The 24,615-nt window shown below is 43.5% G+C and overlaps 1 protein-coding gene across 12 annotated transcripts in view; it reads left to right on the top strand.

Moving 5' to 3' along the window:
- The window catches only part of LOC118400493 (SLIT-ROBO Rho GTPase-activating protein 3-like), a 68,872-nt gene extending 49,303 nt beyond the window's left edge, over window positions 1–19,569 (top strand). For 4 of the 12 annotated variants that reach the window (XM_052473720.1, XM_035797412.2, XM_035797411.2 and 1 more), the window contains 9 exons: window positions 2,928–2,988; window positions 3,307–3,384; window positions 3,867–4,001; window positions 4,491–4,596; window positions 12,263–12,490; window positions 12,736–12,990; window positions 16,064–16,231; window positions 16,466–16,766; window positions 17,657–19,569. In XM_052473720.1, coding sequence (XP_052329680.1) covers window positions 2,928–2,988; window positions 3,307–3,384; window positions 3,867–4,001; window positions 4,491–4,596; window positions 12,263–12,490; window positions 12,736–12,990; window positions 16,064–16,231; window positions 16,466–16,766; window positions 17,657–18,169 — 1,845 coding nt within the window. In that variant the 3' untranslated portion in view covers window positions 18,170–19,569. The other 8 variants (XM_035797413.2, XM_035797414.2, XR_008074444.1 and 5 more) reach the window with 8 other exon arrangements.
- Window positions 19,570–24,615: the final 5,046 nt, after the last annotated feature.

Raw genomic sequence — 24,615 nt, 5'->3', positions numbered from 1 at the left:
CAAATGTAGTCAGACTCTGGTCGTGTGGGGTTTGCTTATGACATTAATGCCCATGTTATAGCACCTGAACCCTGAACTCTAGACATTAAACACATTTTGGTGACAGGCCAGTTGGCCCAGGACTAAACATGTCAGGCTATGGAAATAAACACACTGGGCCATTTCCTCTGCATAAGTCAGGATCCAACATTGGCACACTGACAGAGTGTACACATCAGTGGAGTCCACTGGGGCTGTTAGTGTCAGACTGTCATGGTCCTAGTACCTCCAAGTGACATCTCAGGTGTATTCTCAGAGATAATAAAATTGCCCCAGTCAACCATGGTGTAAAAGCTGAGCCTCTCTTGCCACTTGTCCACAGTCCAAGGCCCATCGTCCTTGCCTTCACCAGAACCCCCAACCCTCCCCTCCCCCCAGCCCCATCCTACCCAAGCTTGGGTCTCTCCTGTCGGGCCTCCCCAATCCTTCCCTCAGGCTTGACCTCTTACTCCTTCCTCTAGAGGTCCTATCTGTTTCCCTTTGCTTCTCTAACCTTATTGTGGTTCTTCTTGCCTCTCTTCCTCTCTGTTCTGTTCATCCTGCTGCTGCCACTGCTTTCTGCCTGCCCCAGGGGAAGACGGAATACCCGAACCCGCAGCCAGGTATTCTGGTTATTCTGTCATAGAAGGGATGAAGAGTAGCCTGGTCCCAGATGTGTTTGTGCTTTCTACCAATGCCAATGGCTATAGGAGTTGGTAAGACAGCACCAACAGATCTAAGCATCAGGCGAGGGGTGAATATGTTTGGGTTGTATGTCGAGGTTGACCGATTATGATTGTTCAACACCGATACCGATTATTGGAGGACCAAAAAAGCCGATACCAATTAATCGGACGATTTAAAAAAAAAAAAAAAAAACAATTGTGATAATGACAATTTCAACAATACTGAATGAACACATTTTAACTTAATATAATGCATCAATAAAATCAATTTAGCCTCAAATAAATAAGGAAACATGTTCAATTTGGTTTAACTAATGCAAAAACAAAGTGTTGGAGAAAAAGTAAAAGTGCAATATGTGCCATGTAAGGAAGCTAACGTTTAAGTTCCTTGCTCAGAACATGAGAACATATGAAAGCTGGTGGTTCCTTTTAACATGAGTCTTCAATATTCCCAGGTAAGACGCTATAGGTTGTAGGTTGTAGTTATTATAGGAATTATAGGACTATTTCCCTCTATACCATTGTATTTCATTAAACCTTTGACTATTGGATGTTCTTATGGGCACTTTAGTATTGCCAGTGTAACAGTATAGCTTCCGTTCCTCTCCTCGCTCCTCCTTGGGCTCGAGCCAGGAACACAACGACAACAGCCACCCTAGAAGCAGAGCAGAGCAAGGGAAACAACCACCCCAAGGCTCAGAGCAAGTGACATTTGAAACACTATTAGCGCGCTAACTAGCGAGCCATTTCACTTCGGTTACACCAGCCTCATCTCGGGAGTTGATAGGCTTGAAGTCATAAACAGCGCAATGCTTGACCCACAACGAAGAGCTGCTGGCAAAACGCACGAAAGTGCTGTTTGAATGAATGTTTACGCGCCTACTTCTGCCTACCACCGCTCAGTCAGATACTTAGATACTTGAATGCTTGTATGCTCAGTCAGATTATACGCAACACAGGACACGCTAGATAATATCTAGTAATATCATCAACCACGTGTAGTTAACTAGTGATTATGATTGATTGTTTTTTATAAGATAAGTTTAATGCTAGCTAGCAACTTACCTTGGCTTACTGCATTCGCGTAACAGGCAGTCTGTCTCCTTGTGGAGTGCAACGAGAGAGAGGCAGGTCATTATTGCGTTGGACTAGTTAACTGTAAGGTTGCAAGATTGGATCCCCCAAGCTGACCAGGTGAAAATGCGTCGTTCTGCCCCTGAACGAGGCAGTTAACCCACTGTTCCTAGGCCGTCATTGAAATAAGAATTTGTTCTTAACTGACTTGCCTCGTTAAATAAAGATATATTTTTTTATCATTTAAAACTTTTTTTTTTTATCGGCTAAATCGGTGTCCAAAAATACCGATTTCCAATTGTTATAAAAACTTGAAATCGGCCCTAATTAATCTGCCATTCCGATTAATCGGTCAACCTCTAGTTGTATGTGTACACTAACTAAACAACATCTCTCTGCCTGCTTGGTCCCTCTGTCCTTTATCACGTGATAACCAATGAATAATGTACAGTACCAGTCAAAAGTTTGGACACATCTACTCATTGCAGGGTTTTTCTTTATTTTTTACAATTTTCTACATTGTCAAATAATAGTGAAGTGAATTTGAAGTGAATTTAACAAGTGACATCAATAAGGGATCATAGCTTTCCCCTGGATTCACCTGGTCAATCTATCATGGAAAGAGAAGGTGTTCCTAATGTTTTGTACACTTAGTGTATAGTGTGTTTATGAGTATGGTGGTAACCTTGTGAGGAAACAGAGGGTATCAGAAGAACACCACAATCACTGATGCCCTCTGCAGGCCATATGTGCTTGCTCAGTCAGAGAGTTGAAAGTCTCTCAGTTAATATTTAAATTGTGTAAATGGTCTTATGAAATGGTTATATGGTAATGTACTTATCTTTGTTCATTATTCATGCAATTAGTTGGTTAATAGACTCATTTTACACAGAATTAAAGAGAACACAATCATATTGTATCTCTATGGTAGTTGCCATGATTATACATAATTCATTCTGTGTACCTAGACAGATAATTCATTTATTAATGTGCTTTGTTCACTCTCATAATCTGTTGAGTCACCTTACCTTACCTCTCCCCCCTATCCCTCTCAATCCCTCCCTCTCAATCCATCTCTCTCCATACCTGTAAAACACTCCCTCTCCCTCTCTCAATCTCTCTCTGCCTCTCTCTCTGCCTCTCTGTTAGGACTCAGAGCAGGCTATACCAGTGGTGGTTGAGAGCTGTGTCCGCTACATCAATCTATACGGTAAGAGGAACACAGGAATTAATTGATAGATACTGTATGTAGTCCATGTAGTTGAATATACTACTGTATAGCCTCCATTCTGGATCTATGTGATGTAGTTTCTCATATTGGAATATTGAATATTGAAACTACCATGTAGTGGACAGACAGAATATGTTTCTGATGTTTGGGCTGTGGATATACTACACTCAAGTTTCAGTTTAGTGTGTGTTTGTGTGTGTCCATGTCTGTGTGTCTCTGTATGCGTTCCTGCCTGCGTGTGTGTTTGCCGGAGATGTTTCAGTCTTAATGCTGACTTGGGGTGCTCTGCTCCAACAGGCCTTCAGCAGCAAGGCATATTCAGGATTCCCGGCTCCCAGGTCGAAGTCAACGATATAAAAAATTCTTTTGAGAGAGGTCGGTCCCAGCGAGGCCCCAGCACGGCTGCCACAGATCTTCGCTCTAGGACTGTAAAGTGCAGACAGATACATAGAGAGCACATTGGTCATGTATGCCACTGTCATGGACAAGCTATTTGAGATGTACAGCCGCAGTAGTTGCCACATTCTTAACAGGAATGCTATAGTTGGATGAAAATACTGTAGTGACAAACGTACAAATATATCTTCATTATTTTTGTCAGCTAACTAATATGTTTATAGAGAGAGCTTAGGCAAATGTTTTCCTATAGACTAGTTAATGAGGTGTTATTTTGTATTAAATGACAGCTGACTGTGTTCTTACAAGCTTACACAGTTTACAAAGCAGATGTACATTCACAATTTTACAGATGTACTTTTTCAGCATGACTTGGGTTATATAGATTCAACAAGATTAAAGCAGTGTGACTGGATGATTGACAGATTGTGTGACTGTACCATATCATGTGATGCCCCTAGGTGAGGACCCATTGGTCAACGACCAGAGTGACCATGACATCATGGCGGTGGCGGGAGTTCTGAAGCTGTACTTCAGGGGGCTGGAGAACCCACTGTTCCCCAAGGAACACTTCCTCGACCTCATGTCTACCATCAGTAAGTACTACTAATGTACTATGACCTCATAGCAACCATCAGACTACTGTACTCCACTGGGGCGGATGCAGGATTTAGATCAGGATGGGAACACTTTTGGGCTTCAAGGGCCAGATCGGGATTTAAAAATTCAACAGAGGGCCGGCCAGATTTTTTGGGGACTGATTCGTATGTCAAAATCGATTTGCATGCCAGAAAAAGGGCAGTTATTGTAAAATATACAGGTCCATTATCATTTCTACATGCTTTCTATTTGGTTGTAGACGTTCAAGAGTGGCCTGGAGAGTTTTCTAACCCCCAACAAAATGTTTTTTTTACTTAAACCTCTGTAGTTTGCCCACTCATGGTTTAGATAGTAATTGATCTAATAATTGATTGGATTTATATAGTAAATATGTTTACTATCGTAAAGTAGATATACATTTCATATTGTATACATCGGAATGATTGTATCCCTCTGTCTCTCTCCCCCCTTTCTCTATCTCTCAGAACTAGACTCTGGTGCAGAGAGAGCTCATCACCTTCAGCAGATCGTTGTAACTCTTTCTCACCCCGTCATCATCGTCATGAGATATCTGTTTGCATTCCTCAACCAGTAAGTATATATAATTCAGTAAGTCTATATATCAATCGGTAAGTCTGAACATCAATCAGTAAGTGTAAACATCAATCAGTACGTCTTTACATCAATCAGTAAGTCTATACATCAAGCAGTAAGTCTATACATCAAGCAGTACGTCTATACATCAATCAGTACGTCTGTACATCAAGCAGTACGTCTGTACATCAATCAGTACGTCTATACAGTGGAGAGAACAAGTATTTGATACACTGCTGATTTTGCAGGTTTTCCTACTTACAAAGCATGTAGAGGTCTGTCATTTTTTATCATAGGTTCACTTCAACTGTGAGAGATGGAATCTAATACAAAAATCAAGAAAATCACATTGTATGATTTTTAAGTAATTCATCTGCATTTTATTGTATAACATAAGTATTTGATACATCAGAAAAGCATAACTTTAATAATTTTTGGTACAGAAACCTTTGTTTGCAATTACAGAGATCATACGTTTCCTGTAGTTCTTGACCAGGTATGCACACACTGCAGCAGGGATTTTGGCCCACTCCTCCCTAAAGACCTTCTCCAGATCCTTCAGGTTTCCGGGCTGTCGCTGGGCAATACGGACTTTCAGCTCCCTCCAAAGATTTTCTATTGGGTTCAGGTCTGGAGACTGGCTAGGCCACTCCAGAACCTTGAGGTGCTTCTTACGGAGCCACTCCTTTGTTGCCCTGGCTGTGTGTTTCGGGTCGTTGTCATGCTGGAAGATCCAGCCACGACCCATCTTCAATGCTCTTACTGAGGGAAGGAGGTTGTTGGCCAAGATCTCGCGATACATGGCCCCATCCATCCTCCCCTCAATATGGTGCAGTCATGCTATCCCCTTTGCAGAAAAGCATCCCCAAATAATGTTTCCACCTCCATAATTCACGGTTGGGATGGTGTTCTTGGGGTTGTACTCATCCTTCTTCTTCCTCCAAACACGGCGAGTGGAGTTTAGACCAAAAAGCTCTATTTTTGTCTCATCAGACCACATGACCTTCTCCCATTCCTCTTCTGGATCATCCAGATGGTCATTGGCAAACTTCAGATGGGCCTGGACATGTGCTGGCTTGAGCAATGTCCTTGCGTGCGTTGCAGGATTTTAATCCATGACGGCATAGTGTGTTACTAATGGTTTTCTTTGAGACTGTGGTCCCAGCTCTCTTCTGGTCATTGACCAGGTCCTGCCGTGTAGTTCTGGGCAGATCCCTCACCTTCCTCATGATCATTGATGCCCCACGAGGTGAGAACTTGCACTGAGCCCCAGACCGAGGGTGATTGACCGTCATCTTGAACTTCTTCCATTTTCTAATAATTGCGCCAACAGTTGTTGCCTTCTCACCAAGCTGCTTGCCTATTGTCCTGTAGCCCATTCCAGCCTTGTGCAGGTCTACAATTGTATCCCTGATGTCCTTACACAGCTCTCTGGTCTTGGCCATTGTGGAGAGGTTGGAGTCTGTTTGATTGAGTGTGTGGACAGGTGTCTTTTATACAGGTAACGAGTTCAAACAGGTGCAGTTAATACAGGTAATGAGTGGAGAACAGGAGGGATTCTTAAAGAAAAACTAACAGGACTATGAGAGCTGGAATTCTTACTGGTTGGTAGGTGATAAAATACTTATGTCATGCAATAAAATTGAAATGATTTACTTTAAAAAAAAAATCAAAACAGATAATACAAAACTCAAAACAGATAATCAAAAAGACTGTTTTTTCTCCACATTAATCACATTTTCAATTGTACAACTAACAAACTTTTTCAACAAACCTAATCAGTGTTCCATCCCACAATTGGTCATCATATAAAAGGGGGTGTGTGAACACTTGCAATTTCTTTCAACATGGAGTAGGATAGACAGCAAGGGAGAGGAAGAAATGAAAGAGCTCATAGACAGGGAGCCCATCAGAGAGGTGGGCATGGGCCCCATCAAAGATTTCAGAGAGGTGGGCATGGGCCCCATCAAAGATGTCAGAGAGGTGGGCATGGGCCCCATCAAAGATGTCAGAGAGGTGGGCATGGGCCCCATCAAAGATGTCAGAGAGGTGGGCATGGGCCCCATCAAAGATGTCAGAGAGATGGGCATGGGCCCCATCAAAGAGGTGGACATCAGAGTAAGGGAGGCTATTGTGTCTAATGAAGTCCAGACCATCTTCGTTGACCATGTGAAGCCTTACCATTTAAAATATATATATATATATATATATATATATATATATATATATATATATATATATATATATATATATATATATATATATATATATATATATTTTACATTTTTATTTAATCAGGTAGGCTAGTTGAAAACAAGTTCTCATTTACAACTGTGACCTGGCCAAGATAAAGCAAAGCAGCGCAACACAAACAACAACACAGAGTTACACATGGAATAAACAAACATACAGTCAATAATACAATAGAAAAAGTCTATATACAGTGTGTGCAAATGAGGTAGGATAATGGAGGTAAGGCAATAAATAGGCCATAGTGGCAAAATAATTACAATATAACAATTAAACACGAGTGATAGATGGGCAGAAGATGAGTGTACAAGTAGAGATACTGGGGTGCAAAGGAGCAAAATAAATACAAATCGATAAGAGTATGGGGATGAGGTAGTTGGATGGGCTAATTACAGGTGGGCTATGTACAGGTGCAGTGATCTATGAGCTGCTCAGACAGCTGGTGCTTAAAGCTAATAAGGGAGATATGAGTCTCCAGCTTCAGTGATTTTTGCAGTTCGTTCCAGTCATTGGCAGCAGAGAACTGGAAGGAAAGGCGGCCAAAAGAGGAGTTGGCTTTGGGGGTGACCAGTGAAATATACCTGCTGGAGCGCGTGCTACAGGTGGGTGCTGCTATGGTGACCAGTGAGCTGAGATAAGGCGGGGCTTTACCTAGCAGAGACTTATAGATGAACTGGAGCCAGTCGGTTTGGCGACGAATTTGAAGCGAGGGCCAGCCAACGAAAGCATGCAGATCACAATGGTGGGTAGTGTATGGGGCTTTGGTGGAAAAACGGATGACACTGTGATAGACTGCATCCAATTTGCTGAGTAGAGTGTGGGAGGCTATTTTGTAAATGACATCGCTGAAGTCAAGGATCGGTAGGATAGTCAGTTTTACGAGGGTATGTTTGGCAGCATGAGTGAAGGATGCTTTGTTGCGAAATAGGAAGCTGATTCTAGATTTAATTTTGGATTGGAGATGTTTAATGTGTGTATGGAAGGAAAGTTTACAGTCTAACCAGACACCTAGGTATTTGTAGATATCCACATATTCTACGTCAGAACTGTCCAGAGTAGTCATGCTGGGCGGGCAGGCAGGTGTGGGCAGCGATCGGTTGAAGAGCATTAATTTAGAGCAGTTGGATGACACGGAAGGAGAGCTGTATGGCATTGAAGCTCATCTGGAGGTCAGTTAACACAGTGTCCAAAGAAGGGCCAGATGTTTCCAGAATGGTGTCGTCTGCGTTGGAGGTGTATCAGAGAGTCACCAGCAGCAAGAGCGACATCATTGATGTATACAGAGAAAAGAGTCGGCCCGAGGATTGAACCCTGTGGCACCTCCATTGAGACTGCCAGAGGTCCGGACAACAGGCCCTCCGATTTGACACACTGAACTCTATCTGAGAAGTAGTTGGTGAACCAGGCGAGGCAGTCATTTGAGAAACCAAGGCTGTTGAGTCTGCCGAGAGAGTCAAAAGCCTTGGCCAGGTCGATGAATACATCTGCACAGTATTGTCTCTTATCGATGGCGGTTATGATATCGTTTAGGACCTTGAGCGTGGCAGAGGTGCACCCATGACCAGCTCGGGAAACCAGATTGCGTAGCGGAGGAGGTACGGTGGGATTCGAAATGGTCGGTGATCTGCTTGTTAACTTTTCTTTCGAAGACCTTATCAAGGCAGGGTAGGATAGATATAGGTTTGTAGCAGTTTGGGTCTAGAGTGTCTCTCCATTTGAAGAGAGGATGACCGCAGCAGGATCTCAGACGATACGAAAGAGAGGTTGAACAGGCTAGTAAATAGGGGTTAATTTTAGAAAGAGAGGGTCCAGATTGTCTAGCCCGGCTGATTTGTAGGGATCCAGATTTTGCAGTTCTTTCAGAACATCAACTATCTGAATTTGGGTGAAGGAGAGATAGGGGAGGCTTGGGCAAGTTACTGTGGGGGTTTGGGCTGTTGACCAGGGTAGGGGTAGCCAGGTGGAAAGCATGGCCAGCCGTAGAAAAATGCTTATTGAAGTTCTCAATTGTCTCGGCTTTATCAGTGGTGACAGTGTTTCCTAGCCTCAGTGCAGTGGACAGCTGGGAAGTGCTCTTATTCTCTATGGACTTTACAGTGTCCCAAAACAGTGTTTGAAAAAGCTAGCCTTTGCTTTCCTAACTGCCTGTGTATATTGGTTCCTAACTTCCCTGAAAAGTTGCATTTTGCGGGGGCTATTCGATGCTAATGCAGTACGGCACAGGATGTTTTTGTGCTGGTCAAGGGCAGTCAGGTCTGGAGTGAACCAGGGGCTATGTCTGTTCCTGGTTCTACATTTTATGAATGGAGCATGCTTATTTAAGATTGTGAGGAAAGCACTTTTAACCTCTCTGGGATATTTGGGACACTAGCGTCCCCACCTGGCCAAAAGCCAGAGAAAATGCAGTGCGCCAAATTCAAATAAATTACTATAAAAATCTAACTTTCATGAAATCACACGTAAGATACCAAATTAAAGCTACACGTGTTGTGAATTCAGCCAACGATTCAGATTTCAAAAAGGCTAAACTATGCTATTACCTGAGAGTAGCACCTCTGTAAACAAAGAGAGAAAACATATTTCAACCCTGCAGGCGCGACACAAAACGCAGAAATAAAAATATAAATTGTGCCTTATCTTTGATGAGCTTCTTCTGTTGGCACCCCAATATGTCCCGTAAACATCACAAATGGTCCTTTTGTTCGATTAATTCTGTCGATATATATCCAAAATGTCCATTTATTTGGCGCGTTTGATCCAGAAAAACACCTGTTCCAACTTGCGCAACGTGACTACAAAATATCTCCAAAGTTACCTGTAAACTTTGCCAAAACATTTCAAACTACTTTTGTAATACAACTTTAGGTATTTTTTAAAGTAAATAATCGATAAAATTGAAGACGGGATGATCTGTGGTCAATACAGGAAGAAAACAAACTGACGCTACCTTTCTGGTTTTAGGGAGTGTTTGACAGTGATGAGGGGTGGTCGTTTGACCCCAGACCCATTACGGACAAAGGCAATGAGGCAGTGATCGCTGAGATCCTGGTTGAAGACAGCAGAGGTGTATTTGGAGGGCAGGTTGGTTAGGATGATATCTAAGAGGGTGTCCGTGTTTACGGATTTAGGGTTGTACCTGGTAGGTTCATTGATCATTTGTGAGATTGAGGGCATCAAGCTTATATTGTAGGATGGCCGGGGTGTTAAGCAGGTCCCAGTTTAGGTCAACTAACAGCACGAGCTCTGGAGAAAGATGGGTTTCAATCAATTCACATATGGGTTCCAGGGCATAACTGGGGGCAGAAGGTGGTCAATAGCAAGCTGCAACTGTGAGAGACTTGTTTTTGGAAAGGTGGATTTTTAAAAGTAGAAGTTCAAATTGTTTGGGTACAGACCTGGATAGTAGGACAGAACTCTGCAGGCTATCTTTGCAGTAGATTGCAACACCGCCCCCTTTGGCAGTTCTATCTTGTCTGAAAATGTTGTAGTTTGGAATTAAAATTTCAGAATTTTTGGTGGTCTTCCTAAGCCAGGATTCAGACACAGCTAGAACATCCGGGTTGGCAGAGTGTGCTAAAGCAGTGAATAGAACAAACTTAGGGAGGAGGCTTCTAATGTTAACATGCATGAAACCAAGGCTATTACGGTTACAGAAGTCGTCAAAAGAGAGCGCCTGGGGAATAGGAGTGGAGCTAGGCACTGCAGGGCCTGGATTCACCTCTACATCGCCAGAGGAACATAGGAGGAGTAGAATAAGGGTGCGGCTAAAAGCAATAAGAATTGGTCGTCTAGAATGTCTGGAACAGAGAGTAAAAGGAGGTTTCTGGGGGCGATAAAATAGCATCAAGGTATAATGTACAGACAAAGGTATGGTAGGATGTGAATACAGTGGAGGTAAACCTAGGTATTGAGTGATGAAGCGAGAGATATTGTCTCTAGAAACATCATTGAAACCAGGAGATGTCATTGCATGTGTGGGTGGTGGAACTAATAGGTTGGATAAGGTATAGTGAGCAGGACTAGAGGCTCTACAGTGAAATAAGCCAATAAACACTAACCAGAACAGCAGTGGACAAGACATATTGACATTAAGGAGGGGCATGCTTAGTCGAGTGATCAAAAGGTTCCAGTGAGTGGAGAGGTTGGTTGGGGGTCACGGCGATTTAGACAGCTAGCCAGGCCATCGGTAGCAAGCTAGCATAGGATGGAGCTCTGTTATTAGCCACCTCTTGTGTTCCGTCAGTAGATTAGTGGCGTTCCGTGTGATAGAGGGGATTAATCCAAATCACACAACAACAACAAAAATAAAAACAATAGATATAGTTAGAGGCCCAAGAAGAAAACATAATAATAATAAAAATAAATAAATTGTCCGATTGTCTATTCAGATAGCAGCCGGTAAGACAGCTGCCGGTTAGCAGGCCGCAGATGGGCGTCCAGGTAACGTCGCGACGGAGGAGCCAGCCGGATAACTCCTTTGGGTAGATAACGTCGGCAGTCCAGTTGTGAAGGCCCGGGGGGGGGCTCCGCGTAGGCAGTAAAACGGGTCCGGATAGGTGACTGCAGCCCAGGAGTGATTAATGGAACTCGGGAGTGATTGACGGAGCTGGCTAGCTCCAGAATAATTGATGTTTGCTCCGGAATCGACGAAAGCCGATAGTCACACAGATAGCAGCTAGCTTGCTGTGAGATCCAGGTATGAATGTCCAGAGAGTAGTTGAAATCCAGGGACATGGAGAGAAAAATTGGTCCGGTATGTTCCGTTCCGAGCCGCGCTGCGCCGTACAAAACTGGCGATAGATTTTCGAGCTAAAGGATAGCTGATGACCACAAACCGTGGTTAGCTGAATACTAACGATTTGCCAGTAAAGAAGCTAACTAGCTTCTGAACTAGCTTCTGATTAGCTTCTGGATTAGCTTCTGGGCTAGCTTCTGGCTAGTTTCTGGCTAGCTTCTTGGAGTTTCTGGCTAGCTTCTTGGAGGATTACAGATTTGAGGTAAATAATACTTTTTATAAATATAAATTGGTGAGGCGGGTTGCAGGAGAGTGTTTTGAAGATGAGTTGATGGAAAATAAAAATAAAATGTATGTGAAAAAAAGTTGTAAATATATATATTTACGGGACACGACAAGACGAGGACAAAAGACGTCTGAACTGCTATGCCATCTTGGATTGGAATCTATGATGAGAAATGAGAAGAGAATCATATGAAAAGTAATGTAAGCATTGCATTGTGAAAGGCAGTGACTTTATATGAAAGGTATTTCTAGATGAAAGACTGATTTAGGTTTGGTGAAAAAGTTACTGTGTGACTTTGTGTGTTGTACTTGAAAATGTGCATAAAGAAAAAAATCAGCTTTTTTGAGTTTTGTGATAAAAGAAAACTGTAATTCCCCATTGTTTCTCTCCAGTCTATCCCAGTACAGTGATGAGAACATGATGGATCCCTATAACCTGGCTACCTGCTTCGGCCCGACTCTGATGCCCATACCTGATGGTCACGATCCTGTGGCCTGTCAGACACACGTTAATGAGGTCATCAAGACCATCATCATCCACAACGAGGTCATCTTCCCGAGCCACCGTGAGCTGGACGGACCGGTCTATGAGAAGTGCATGGCTGGAGGAGAGGAGTACTGGTTAGTGATGTTATAGTATACTGGGCCTTGGTTCTGCTTGGATGGGAGAGAAGATTGAGATGAACCAATGTAGAGAAGGGGATTAGAAGACTGGACCCAGTTCTGTGTTTCAAATGACTTCACCCTCTTGTTGGGCTAGTTTAGTCCAAAGCACTATACTATGTTCTTCTTTATCATCTGAATCTATCAATCAATGTATTTATCTATCTACAATATAATATTATCTCTCTCTCTACACCATTTAGTGACAGTCCCCAAAGTGGGCCAGGTGCCATTGATGAAGTGGACAATGGTACAGGACCTCACACCAGTGATGATGAACTGGAGCAGATCGAGGCCATCGCTAAGTTTGACTACGTGGGGCGTACTCCCAGAGAGCTGTCCTTTAAGAAGGGGGCATCACTGCTGCTGTACCTGAGAGCCTCTGATGACTGGTGGGAGGGACGACACAACGGAGTGGACGGACTCATCCCACATCAGTACATTGTGGTGCAGGACATGTAAGTACAATATTTCTGTGTAACTGCTCAAATGCTACATGCCTCTGTTTAGGATAAGCACTTCTATTGTAATCGTCAGTAGACGAGAGACAGACTGTGCACCCCTACCATGGGGCCTCCAGGTTATGTGAGTCCATGTCAATAACAGTGAATTGATATGTCAATAGTCAATAATCATGAACTGTGCCCAAAGTGCATTAGTCTGATACTGTGTCAATGCAGCAGTTGGCATACAGTAAGCATCAAGCACTTCAAAGCAAATAAATCCCCAATTAGTAATTCAACGAGATGTCCTCTCCTCAGTCTCTTGAACTAACATTTCCGCATGACAAGGATGGAACATTAAGGTCACTCTGTAACAGGTCATTTATCCTTCCGGAACCCTACCCGACAGCCAATCACCATCCATCACCGTGGAGATGACAGAATTAAACCCTAATTAGGGAAAGACACAGGGTGCGTCCAAAATTGCATCCTATACCCTTCATAGTTCACTACTTTTGTTTAGAGCTAGCGCACTAGTCAAAAGTAGTGCACTATAAAGGGAATAGTGTGTCATTTGGGATGCATGCACACTTATCTCCAACTGATCCTGGTGACTTAAATTTGGGATATGCTTAACACCTCGGGCCATCCTACAATCTAAGCTAGATGCCCTCAATCTGACAAATTATCATTGAACAACTCTAAATCCGTAAACACAGGCACCCTAATAGATATCATCCTAACCTACCTGCCCTTTAAATACACCTCTGCTTTCTTCAACTAGGATCTCAGCGATCACTGCCTCATTGCCTGCGTCTGTAATGGGTCCGCGGTTAAACGACCACCCCTCATCAGTGTCAAACGCTCCCTAAAACACTTCAGCGAACAGGCCTTTCTAATCGAACTGGCCTGGATATCCTGGAAGGATATTGACCTCATTCCGTCAGTAGAGGATGCCTGGTTATTCTTTAAAAGTGCTTTACTCACCATCTTAAAAAAGCATGCTCCATTCAAAACTTTAGAACTAAGAACAGATATAGCCCTTGGTTCCCTCCAGACCTGACTGCCCTTGACCAGCACAAAAACATCCTGTGGCGTACTGCATTAGCATCGAATAGCCCCCACGATATGCAACTTTTCAAAGAGGTTAGGAACCAATATACACAGGCAGTTAGGAAAGGAAAGGCTAGCTTTTTCAAACAGAAATTTGCATCCTGTAGCACAAACTCCAAAAAGTTCTGGGACAATGTAAAGTCCATAGAGAATAAGAGCACCTACTCTCAGCTGTCCACTGCACTGAGGCTAGGAAACACTGTCACCACTGATAAATCTACGATAATCGAGAATTTCAATAAGCATTTTTCTACTGCTAGCCATGCTTTCCACTTGGCTACCCCTACCCTGGTCAACAGCTCTGCACCCCCCACAGCAACTTGCTAAAGCCTCCCCATTTGTCCTTCACCCAAATCCAGAGAGCTGATGTTCTGAAAGAGCTGCAAAATCTGTTTTCCGAGCTGGTCATGGGTGCACCTCAGCCACACTCAAGGTCCTAAACGATATCATAACCGCCATCGATAAGAGACATTACTGTGCAGCTGTATTCATCGACATGGCCAAGGCTTTCGACTATGTCAGTCACAGCATTCTTATCGGCAGACTCAACAGCCTTGGTTTCCCAAATGACTGCCTCGCCTGGTTCACCAACTACTTCTCAGATAGAGTTCAGTGTGTCAAATCGGAGGGCCTGTTTTCCGGACCTCTGGCAGTCTCTATGGGGGTGTCACAGGGTTCATTTCTCAGGCCGACTCTTCTCTCTGTATACATCAGTGATGTCTCTCTCTGTATACATCAGTGATGTCTCTCTCTGTATACATCAGTGATGTCTCTCTCTGTATACATCAGTGATGTCTCTCTCTGTATACATCAGTGATGTCTCTCTCTGTATACATCAGTGATGTCTCTCTCTGTATACATCAGTGATGTCTCTCTCTGTATACATCAGTGATGTCTCTCTCTGTATACATCAGTGATGTCTCTCTCTGTATACATCAGTGATGTCTCTCTCTGTATACATCAGTGATGTCTCTCTCTGTATACATCAGTGATGTCTCTCTCTGTATACATCAGTGATGTCTCTCTCTGTATACATCAGTGATGTCTCTCTCTGTATACATCAGTGATGTCTCTCTCTGTATACATCAGTGATGTCTCTCTCTGTATACATCAGTGATGTCTCTCTTGCTGATGGTGATTCTCTGATCCAACACAGATGACACCATTCTGTATATTTCTGTCCCTTCTTTGGACAATGTGTTAACTAACCTCCAGACGAGCTTCAATGCCATACAACACTCCTTTCATGGCCTCCAACTGCTCTTAAATGCAAGTACAACTAAATGACATGCTCTTCAACCGATCACTGCACGCCCCGCCCACCCGTCTAGCATCACCACTCTGGACGGTTCTGACTTAAAAATATGTGGACAACTACAAATACCTAGGTGTCTGGTAAGACTGTAAACTCTCCTTCCAGACTCACATTAAGCATCTCCAATTTAAAATTACATCTAGAATGTGTTTAATTGCTAAATTGTAATTATTTTGCCACTTTGGCCTATTTATTGCCTTACCTCCCTAATCTTACTACATTTGCACACACTGTATATAGATAGACTTTTCTATTGTGTTATTGACTGTATGTTTGTTTATGCCATGTGTAACTCTGTGTTGTTTTTGTTGCACTGCTTTTCTCTATCTTGGCCAGGTCCCAGTTGAGACATTTTTCTCAAGTGGCCTACCTGGTTAAATAAAGGTGAAATAAATAAAAAATCAGGGGCCCGGGGAAACTGGGGAATGGGTGCTGTACTTGTTAATAATAACTTGAAGAGGTCCAACATCTGGAGTTAGATTTTGTTCCCGAAGGATTGTTTGTTGACATAATAATTTCAGATCATCTCTGGTGTAAGGGTATCCAGATGATTTGCAGTGACTCGTTAATGAAATTGTATAATTGTTTATGCATTTTGCCAGCATACAAAAAACAAATGAATAAACCCCCCGTCTGCTCTCTGTCTCTCTGTTACCTCAGGGAAGATGCGTTCTCAGACAGTCTGAGTTGGAAGGCTGAGAGTGAGGCCAGTAGTGGACCCCACCAGGAGGACAGAGACCGAACCTCATCCAGGAACCGTGACCGAAGCTCCCCCTGCGAACACAGACAACATACCCCTGAACACCACTATGGAGATGCTCTTGGAAGGTGGCTACACATTGACTTTATGATGATTCATGCTCACAGTTCACAGAATCTGATGTAATGCAGGTTAACAGGTTTTCTAGACACATGCAGGATGAGATGTTTTCCTCCATGAAGAGGCTACAAAATAATGGTTCATTTAGTGTATTTGTATTGAATGAGCTATAATTTATTTTTGCACTCTGTCCTTGATGCTGTCTTGAGAGTCTGTCTGCTCTCTGTGTTGTGGCCTTTCAGGGTGAGGGTTCGTTCAGACAGTGCTGTTATCCCTCACCACAGGAGCACCGCCGACACTCACAGCCCCACCCGAGGTATGGACACGCCCCCTAGGGTCATGCCCCGCCCCTGCAGCCCTCACAAGATGGCTGTCAGCAGGGGCCGCATGGACAGTCCAGAGAAACGCCATCTCAGCACGTTCAGCAGCACAGGAAGTATCAACCATCCAGATAGAAAGTGCTTCCGTGATGGCCCCACCCTCAGACCCTCCCCCGGCTCCACCCGCCACGGTAGCCTTGGCGACCAGAAATCACTGGCAGAGGTGAGAGTCTATGAAGTAAATGAATAACAAAACGCACACCCGGCCTAATGATGGGGTGCTGACTACCAGAAAATAAACTAACCAATTTAAAAAAGAAGGTTGCCCACTCATCTCTCGTTGCTTGTGGATTTATTTAACAAAAGAGCATTTATCAGGGTATACAGAGGTGAGAATCTAATCACTGCAATAAAGACTTAAAAATTATCAAAGCAATTGATTCAGTGGGTGAAGTCAGGTAAGACCAAACTTCCCTTGTTATTCTTAATATAACTATTTCCTGCCAGTCCAGCCATGCTCGGAGTTGTGCAGTCGAAGCTAATGAGGATATTCTCCTGTCTGTTGTTTAGAGAGATGGCGAGACAGGCAGACAGACAGAAAAGACCGACAGACAGAGGGAGAAATATTTCCAGCATAGTTTATGGATCCCAGCCAGTACTCAGAGGGACAAAGTCAGGCAGCAGTGGTAAGGACATCTGAGAGAGAGGCCCACATTTCCCTCTGTCTCTCATCTCCTAATTACTGTTCAGTCTGTTAGCTGCTGCTAGCTCCACATGTAAATATGGCTCCCATTGTTTGCTTCATTAGAGAGAGAATATTGGAACCATTTCTGAAGTGTTAATTTGTCCATTTGTCCCTGCTTTCAAGAAGAAACAGTTTGTTTTTTATTGGGAAGACTTGGTTTGTCAGTATTTTGTTTGAGTATAAACAATAAGAGCAGATGTTTGAATGGGCCGTTCTTTTTTCTATTGGTGTGGGTGCATGCGTGCGTGCGTGCGTGTGTGTGTGTGTGTGAATTGTCATCATCTACTACTATGGACAGCCAAGATAGAGTGTGTTGCAGGATGTCAGACACTGGATTAATATCAGTGCTGAAACTATGTGTATTACAGGACATAGAGAAGACCATGAATACCGCCCTGCATGAGCTGTCTGAGCTTGAGCGGCAGAACGTGGCTAAGCATGCTCCCGACGTGGTCCTGGACACCTTGGAGCCCCTGAAGCAGCAGCACCTCTCCTCCTGTGGGTCCAGACCACCCTCTGAGACCCCTGGCAGCCCCCTCCACACCAACACCATGGCCATCAGAGACCCTGACGCCGCCCTGCGCCGTAGCAGCAGTTCCTCGTCCTCCGAGACCATGAGCACCTTCAAACCGGCTCTGACTGCACGGAGGCCCATCGCCCCCCTCAGGCCGCCTCCGGTCAGACCCCTTCGGCCTGCTCCCATCCACCTGGGACATGGCCAGGGACAGGGGGGACAGGGGCAGCACAGGTCTAGTAGTTCCAGCTCCTCAGGCCTGGGAAGTCCAGCATCTATCACTCCCACAGACAGGGTGTTCCCCAAGGCTCCATCCCCGTCCCCCTCCACTTCCTCCTCGTCCTCAGACAAACAGGGTCACATGTAGCCTGGCTAAGCAGGCTGCTGCAGTCACAGAAAGAGCCCAGGAACTATAGAGACAACTGACTGAGCAGGCTGCAGCACACAGCCACAGGTCAGGATAGGCATATAGTAGTAAGAATGGAGTAAGCTGCAGCCATAGCCCTGTACAGGAGCTATAGTAGTAACTGACTGGACAGGGCACTGTCTGATCACAGCCACATCCCAAGAGATACAGTACAGAAGGAAGTGATTCTGCAGACCACCGACTGATTGCTCATAATCAGCATCTTCTTCATTTCCTTCTGGCTGTGACAACGGACACATTGAGACCTTGTCTCTGTGGGAACAATATCGACCACTAACTAGTAGGAGGTTGGATTCAACATGTAGGATGAAGGCTGATTAATTGGTTTATTGACAGCCGGATGTCCACCAGTATTAACTGTCTGCTTGTCGGTTGAGATTCTGAATCACTCAGAAGAAACATGAACTGTACTATGATAATCATTATAAAGTATGTTTCTACTCTCTCCATTTGGCACAGAACTGCCACAGAACAAACCTGATCAAATGGATGCACTGGATAACGCTTTGTTTACTGTTATAGCCATCTGTGGTTGTAGCCTGCTAGTTTGTCTGAATAACAAACCATCTCAAACTGAAGTTTGGTGTTTTTGAGCTGGTAGTCTAAGACTAGCGCCTTCTTCGTCTGCAAATAGGGAGACTTAATACAATCTTGATCTGTCTTTCTCTCTCTCTTGCTCTCTCTCTCTTTCTGTTTCACTCTCTCTCTATCTCTCTCCCCCAGATTAGCCGTGGTACCTCAAGAAAAGAGCACACACCTTGTCATGACTCGACCCAGTCTACTAAAGATGCACTGATCTGGTCTGGTCATTTTCTATGAGCCTGTACTAGTTGATCCTGCATACTGTGTGTGTATGTCTTTATATTCTATGAGCCTGTACTAGTTGATCCTGCATACTGTATATATATATATATATATATATATATATATACAGTTACATGTTTGAAGACATAGGAGAATCAACCCCTGACAGGGTTAGTTGTGCTGTTACATGTGGACTGGATCTCTTACTTGGTGAACTAGATTGGATTCTCAATTCAGGCACATTGTGTGTAACCACAGTTTTATTATAGTCCTGCTTTGGAGTTATACAGTATGTAGATGGGCTTGCTTGCTTGGTGGTATGTGTTCCTGTATGTATTATATGAGGGATTATTATTCAGCAAAACACATGTTTAAAGTGTTATAGATATTTTGAATGGAAAATAATATGCATAACGTTGAAAACTACCTGTATGTATGAATAACATGGTATGCTAGAAACAGGATATATATTATCATTAACCTTGCAAAGGCAGGAACAGAACAAGATAATAAATGTGGGGAATCTGTATCCGAAATGCCCTTTTGGTACTCTTTTGTTGAAATTCTAACACACTGACACTTAGTGGTAAAATGTTGCATGTATATCTATCTGTCTTAACAGTACAGCAGAATCCAATTGGTAAATGGTTTTGTAGCTCCTCTTAGTGGTGAAGATAGAAAAAACACTTAGTGTTTTACCCCCATAGTAATTTGAGGCATTTGCATTGTCCCATGTCTCATTATCTGTCACAAGGTGGCGACTGTGTTACACAAAGATTTTAGTCCAGCTAAATCCCAGAACAACTAAACCTGACGTGTCAGTACTTCCAACAAAACTAAAAGCATTGGATTGGTGGATGTGTGTTGGCTTGTGGGAGTTTCCACCATATATCTTATACCAGTCATTTCCTTTCAAATAATTTACATTTACATTTTTGTCATCTAGCAGACACTTTTATCCAGAGTCAGTGAAGGGAAGTGAACATGTGCACACTTTTAGAGGAAGAAGAGATAATTGGGATGTAGTCCTAATCTTACTGTAGATTCATCAACTTGAGAAATTGGTATTGGACTATTATTCCATAACAAATCATACACTTGAACAGCAACATATTTCCGGAGTTTGAAAGCAAATCAAATCATGTTTACATACTGTACGTAGGCTAGTGATGACATATCCTCTTTGGTTCACTTATTCCTGTCACGCCTGCTCCCGCTCTTGCCTCGAGCGCCAGGCTCCTTAGCATAATGCACTCCTGCCACCATCATTACACACACCTGCCTTCCCCCATCACACGCATCAGAGATTATTGGACTCACCTGGACTCAATAACCTCTGTCATTCCCTCCCCTATATCTGTCTGTTCCCCCGCTACTCTCCCCGCTTCAGCATTGATTGTCTTATGTCCTTGTATACCTGTGTGCTGATGCTGTTCCTGTCTTGTTCCATGTCTTTTCAGATTAAATGTTTGACCTGCTTCTCATGTCCGGGAATGGTCCTTACAATTTCAGATCAGTTCTCCCTATGAAGTGGTCGAAGCAGGCATGTAAAAATGGATAAGACTTTCCATGTGGAGGTCAATGCCCATAAAAAAAGTGCTGACAATATCTAAATGTATCTACCAACTACTCAGACATTCAAAGAACCCAATTAAAATGGCTTAAAATGAAGTTGGAGGATGAAAGGAAACCATTTCGGAGATTGTTCCACACTCTGAAGTTAAATACCTCATATTTCCATACTAATTTACCTAAAAAAAAGCAATCAGAGGCATTTAATTTGCCCTTCAGCATCCTGATCAAAGAAATACTGTGGTTGTGCTTTTGGGCTTTTGTCTTGTTCCCCTTCTTGTGCTGTGCTGTGGTTCCTCGCACCACTCAAAGGGAGTCTGGCCTGGTGTAATCACTTTATGTACAGTAGGGCAAAAAAGTATTTAGTCAGCCACCAATTGTGCAAGTTCTCCCACTTAAAAAGATGAGAGAGGCCTGTAATTTTCATCATAGCTGCACTTCAACTATGACAGACAAAATGAGGGAAAAACATCCAGAAAATCTCATTATATGATTTTTTATGAATTTATTTGCAAATTATGGTGGAAAATAAGTATTTGGTCAATAACAAAAGTTATATACCCTTTGATGGCAATGACAGAGGTCAAACGTTTTCTGTAAGTCTTCATAAGGTTTTCACACACTGTTGCTGGTATTTTGGCCCATTCCTCCATGCAGATCTCCTCTAGAGCAGTGATGTTTTGGGGCTGTTGCTGGGCAACACGGACTTTCAACTCCCTCCAAAGACTGGCTAGGCCACTCCAGGACCTTGAAATGCTTCTTACGAAGCCACTCCTTCGTTGCCTGGGCGGTGTGTTTGGGATCATTGTCATGCTGAAAGACCCAGCCACGTTTCATCTTCAATGCCCTTGCTGATGGAAGGATGTTTTCACTCAAAATCTCATGATACATGGCCCCATTCATTCTTTCCTTTACACGAATAAGTCGTCCTGGTCCCTTTGTAGAAAAACAGCCCCAAAGCATGATGTTTCCACCCCCATGCTTCACAGTAGGTATGGTGTCCTTTGGATGCAACTCAGAATTATTTGTCCTCCAAACACGACGAGTTGAGTTTTTACCAAAAAGTTATATTTTGGTTTCATCTGACCATATGACATTCTCCCAATCTTTTTCTGGATCATCCAAATGCTCTCTAGCAAACTTCAGACAGGCCTGGACATGTACTGACTTAAGCAAGGGGACACGTCTCACACTGCAGGATTTGAGTCCCTGGCGGCGTAGTGTGTTACTGATGGTAGACTTTGTTACTTTGGTCCCAGCTCTCTGCAGGTCATTCACTAGGTCCCCCCGTGTGGTTCTGGGATTTTTGCTCACCGTTCTTGTGATCATTTTGACCCCACAGGGTGAGATCTTGCTTGGAGCCCCAGATCTAGGGAGATTATCAGTGGTCTTGTAAGTCTTCCATTTCCTAATAATTGCTCCCACAGTTGATTTCTTCAAACCAAGCTGCTTAACTATTGCAGATTCAGTCTTCTCAGCCTGGTGCAGGTCTACAATTTTGTTTCTGGTGTCCTTTGACAGCTCTTTGGTCTTGGCCATAGTGGAGTTTGGAGTGTGACTGTTTGAGATTGTGGACAGGTGTCTTTTATACTGATAACAAGTTCAAACAGGTGCCATTAATACAGGTAATGAGTGGAGGACAGAGGAGCCTCTTAAAGAAGAAGTTACAGGTCTGTGAGAACCAGAAATCTTGCTTGTTTGTAGGTGACCAAATACTTATTTTCCACCATAATTTGCAAATAAAGTTATTAAAAATCCTACAATGTGATTTTCTGGATTTCTTTTTCCTCATTTTGTCTGTCATAGTTGAAGTGTACCTATGATGAAAAAGGCCTCTCTCATCTTTTTAAGTGGGAGAACTTGCATATTTGGTGGCTGACTAAATACTTTTTTGCCCCACTGTATGTATGGTCACGGAGATGACTGTGAGGAACCAATCAGATTATGTCCCGGCCAGAGGAAAGGTCAGTGTGTGTGAGAGCTGTAAGGCGCAGGCCACCCACCCAGAGAGACGAAGACTGAGCCGTCACCCAGGTAGTATACAACCAGGCTGTTCCAACCGGTTGTGTGTGGCTCTCACAGTTCAAAGGACTTAGCTAATTGATGAGGGGGTATGATCGGCCAAGGCACAATCGATATGCCAAGTGAAACGTCTAGGCTTTGGGTCTTATCCACGTACTGTTTAAGTGTTGTGTTCTTAAGCATGTGTTGTGATCCGGCCTACTGTTAACCCGTTCGTCACGTTGTAACACTGACATGGCATCAGTGATTAAGGTCTTTCTTTGAAAATAGGATTTCTCACTTGCTTTTTGGCATTTACTAGGTTCTTAGAATTAGAAATGTTGCCATGGAAATTACAGACAGAGCAAAAAAGGAAATCTCTGACAGTTATGGGGAGGAAAGGTGGGGTTGGGAAAGGTCAGAGGAGATGGGAGGAGGACAGGACAGAGAAGAGGTGGGGTGTATAAAGAACAGAGGAGTAGAGGAGGGGGCTCATCCCATACGACAAATAGTGAACGTCATCTATGCAAAGTTGTTTTTGTTCCCCACTTCTGTCATTCTGATCCTTTTATTGTTGGTTTTCTAAGTTCATTTGAGTCCAAAACAATCACACTTATCTGATCAGTGAAATCTCCCATAACCTGGCATCAGATTAACGTTTCTTGAAACTGAGATTCGCATTTGGTAAAACAGCGCCACTGTTCACCCCAGGTGCATTTGGTAAAACAGCGCCACTGTTCACCCCAGGTGCATTTGGTAAAACAGCGCCACTGTTCACCCCAGGTGCATTTGGTAAAACAGCGCCACTGTTCACCCCAGGTGCATTTGGTAAAACAGCGCCACTGTTCACCCCAGGTGCATTTGGTAAAACAGCGCCACTGTTCACCCCAGGTGCATTTGGTAAAACAGCGCCACTGTTCACCCCAGGTGCATTTGGTAAAACAGCGCCACTGTTCACCCCAGGTGCATTTGGTAAAACAGCGCCACTGTTCACCCCAGGTGCATTAGGTAAAACAGCGCCACTGTTCACCCCAGGTGCATTTGGTAAAACAGCGCCACTGTTCACCCCAGGTGCATTTGGTAAAACAGCGCCACTGTTCACCCCAGGTGCATTAGGTAAAACAGCGCCACTGTTCACCCCAGGTGCATTTGGTAAAACAGCGCCACTGTTCACCCCAGGTGCATTTGGTAAAACAGCGCCACTGTTCACCCCAGGTGCATTTGGTAAAACAGCGCCACTGTTCACCCCAGGTGCATTTGGTAAAACAGCGCCACTGTTCACCCCAGGCGCATTTGTTATTGTTTTTGTTCTGTTAATGAAACGGGGCAGAGGAGCATCCTGCGTCATGGTTATACAAAAAAATCATAGAACATACTCTGCTGTTTTATTGTGCAATGTTCTCCTTGGGGGAAAAACGGTGTTCGTTGAAATATTGCAAATGTATGTGGCAGTTTCACCACTACAGATTACAGCTTTCATTTAATTGAATTCAATCCGCCTGAGGCACTCTAGGGGGAGACAGTGGTCCAGACCTATCTCTTCCACGATCATCTAAACTAAGTGAACACAGACACAGGCTCATATGCTGACACTCACCTATATCTCCTGCATGTATTGATAGGTTAATTGACAGATTGTAACAGATTGTCATCATTCCTCCTGGTAGGCCAGTTGAGAACAAGTTCTCATTTACAACTGCGACCTGGCCAATATAAATCAAAGCAGTGTGACAAAAACAACAACACAGATTTACACATGGGATAAATAAATGTACAGTCAATAACACAATATAACATCTGTATACCGTGTGTGGAAAGGCAATAAATAGGCCATAGTGGCGAAGTAATTACAATTTAGCAATTAACAATGAAGTGATAGATGTGCAGATGAGGATGTGCAAGTAGAAATATTGGTGTGCAAAAAAGCAGAAAAAACAAACAAAAACAAATATGGGGATGAGGTAGGTAGTTGGTTGGATGGGCTATTTACAGATGAGCCGTGTACAGCT

The sequence above is a fragment of the Oncorhynchus keta genome, chromosome 21, assembly GCF_023373465.1.
Source record: "Oncorhynchus keta strain PuntledgeMale-10-30-2019 chromosome 21, Oket_V2, whole genome shotgun sequence".
Taxonomy (NCBI): Eukaryota; Metazoa; Chordata; class Actinopteri; order Salmoniformes; family Salmonidae; genus Oncorhynchus; species Oncorhynchus keta.
The sequence above is the reverse complement of the archived record's forward strand: the minus strand, read 5'-3'. Positions and strand labels throughout refer to the sequence as shown.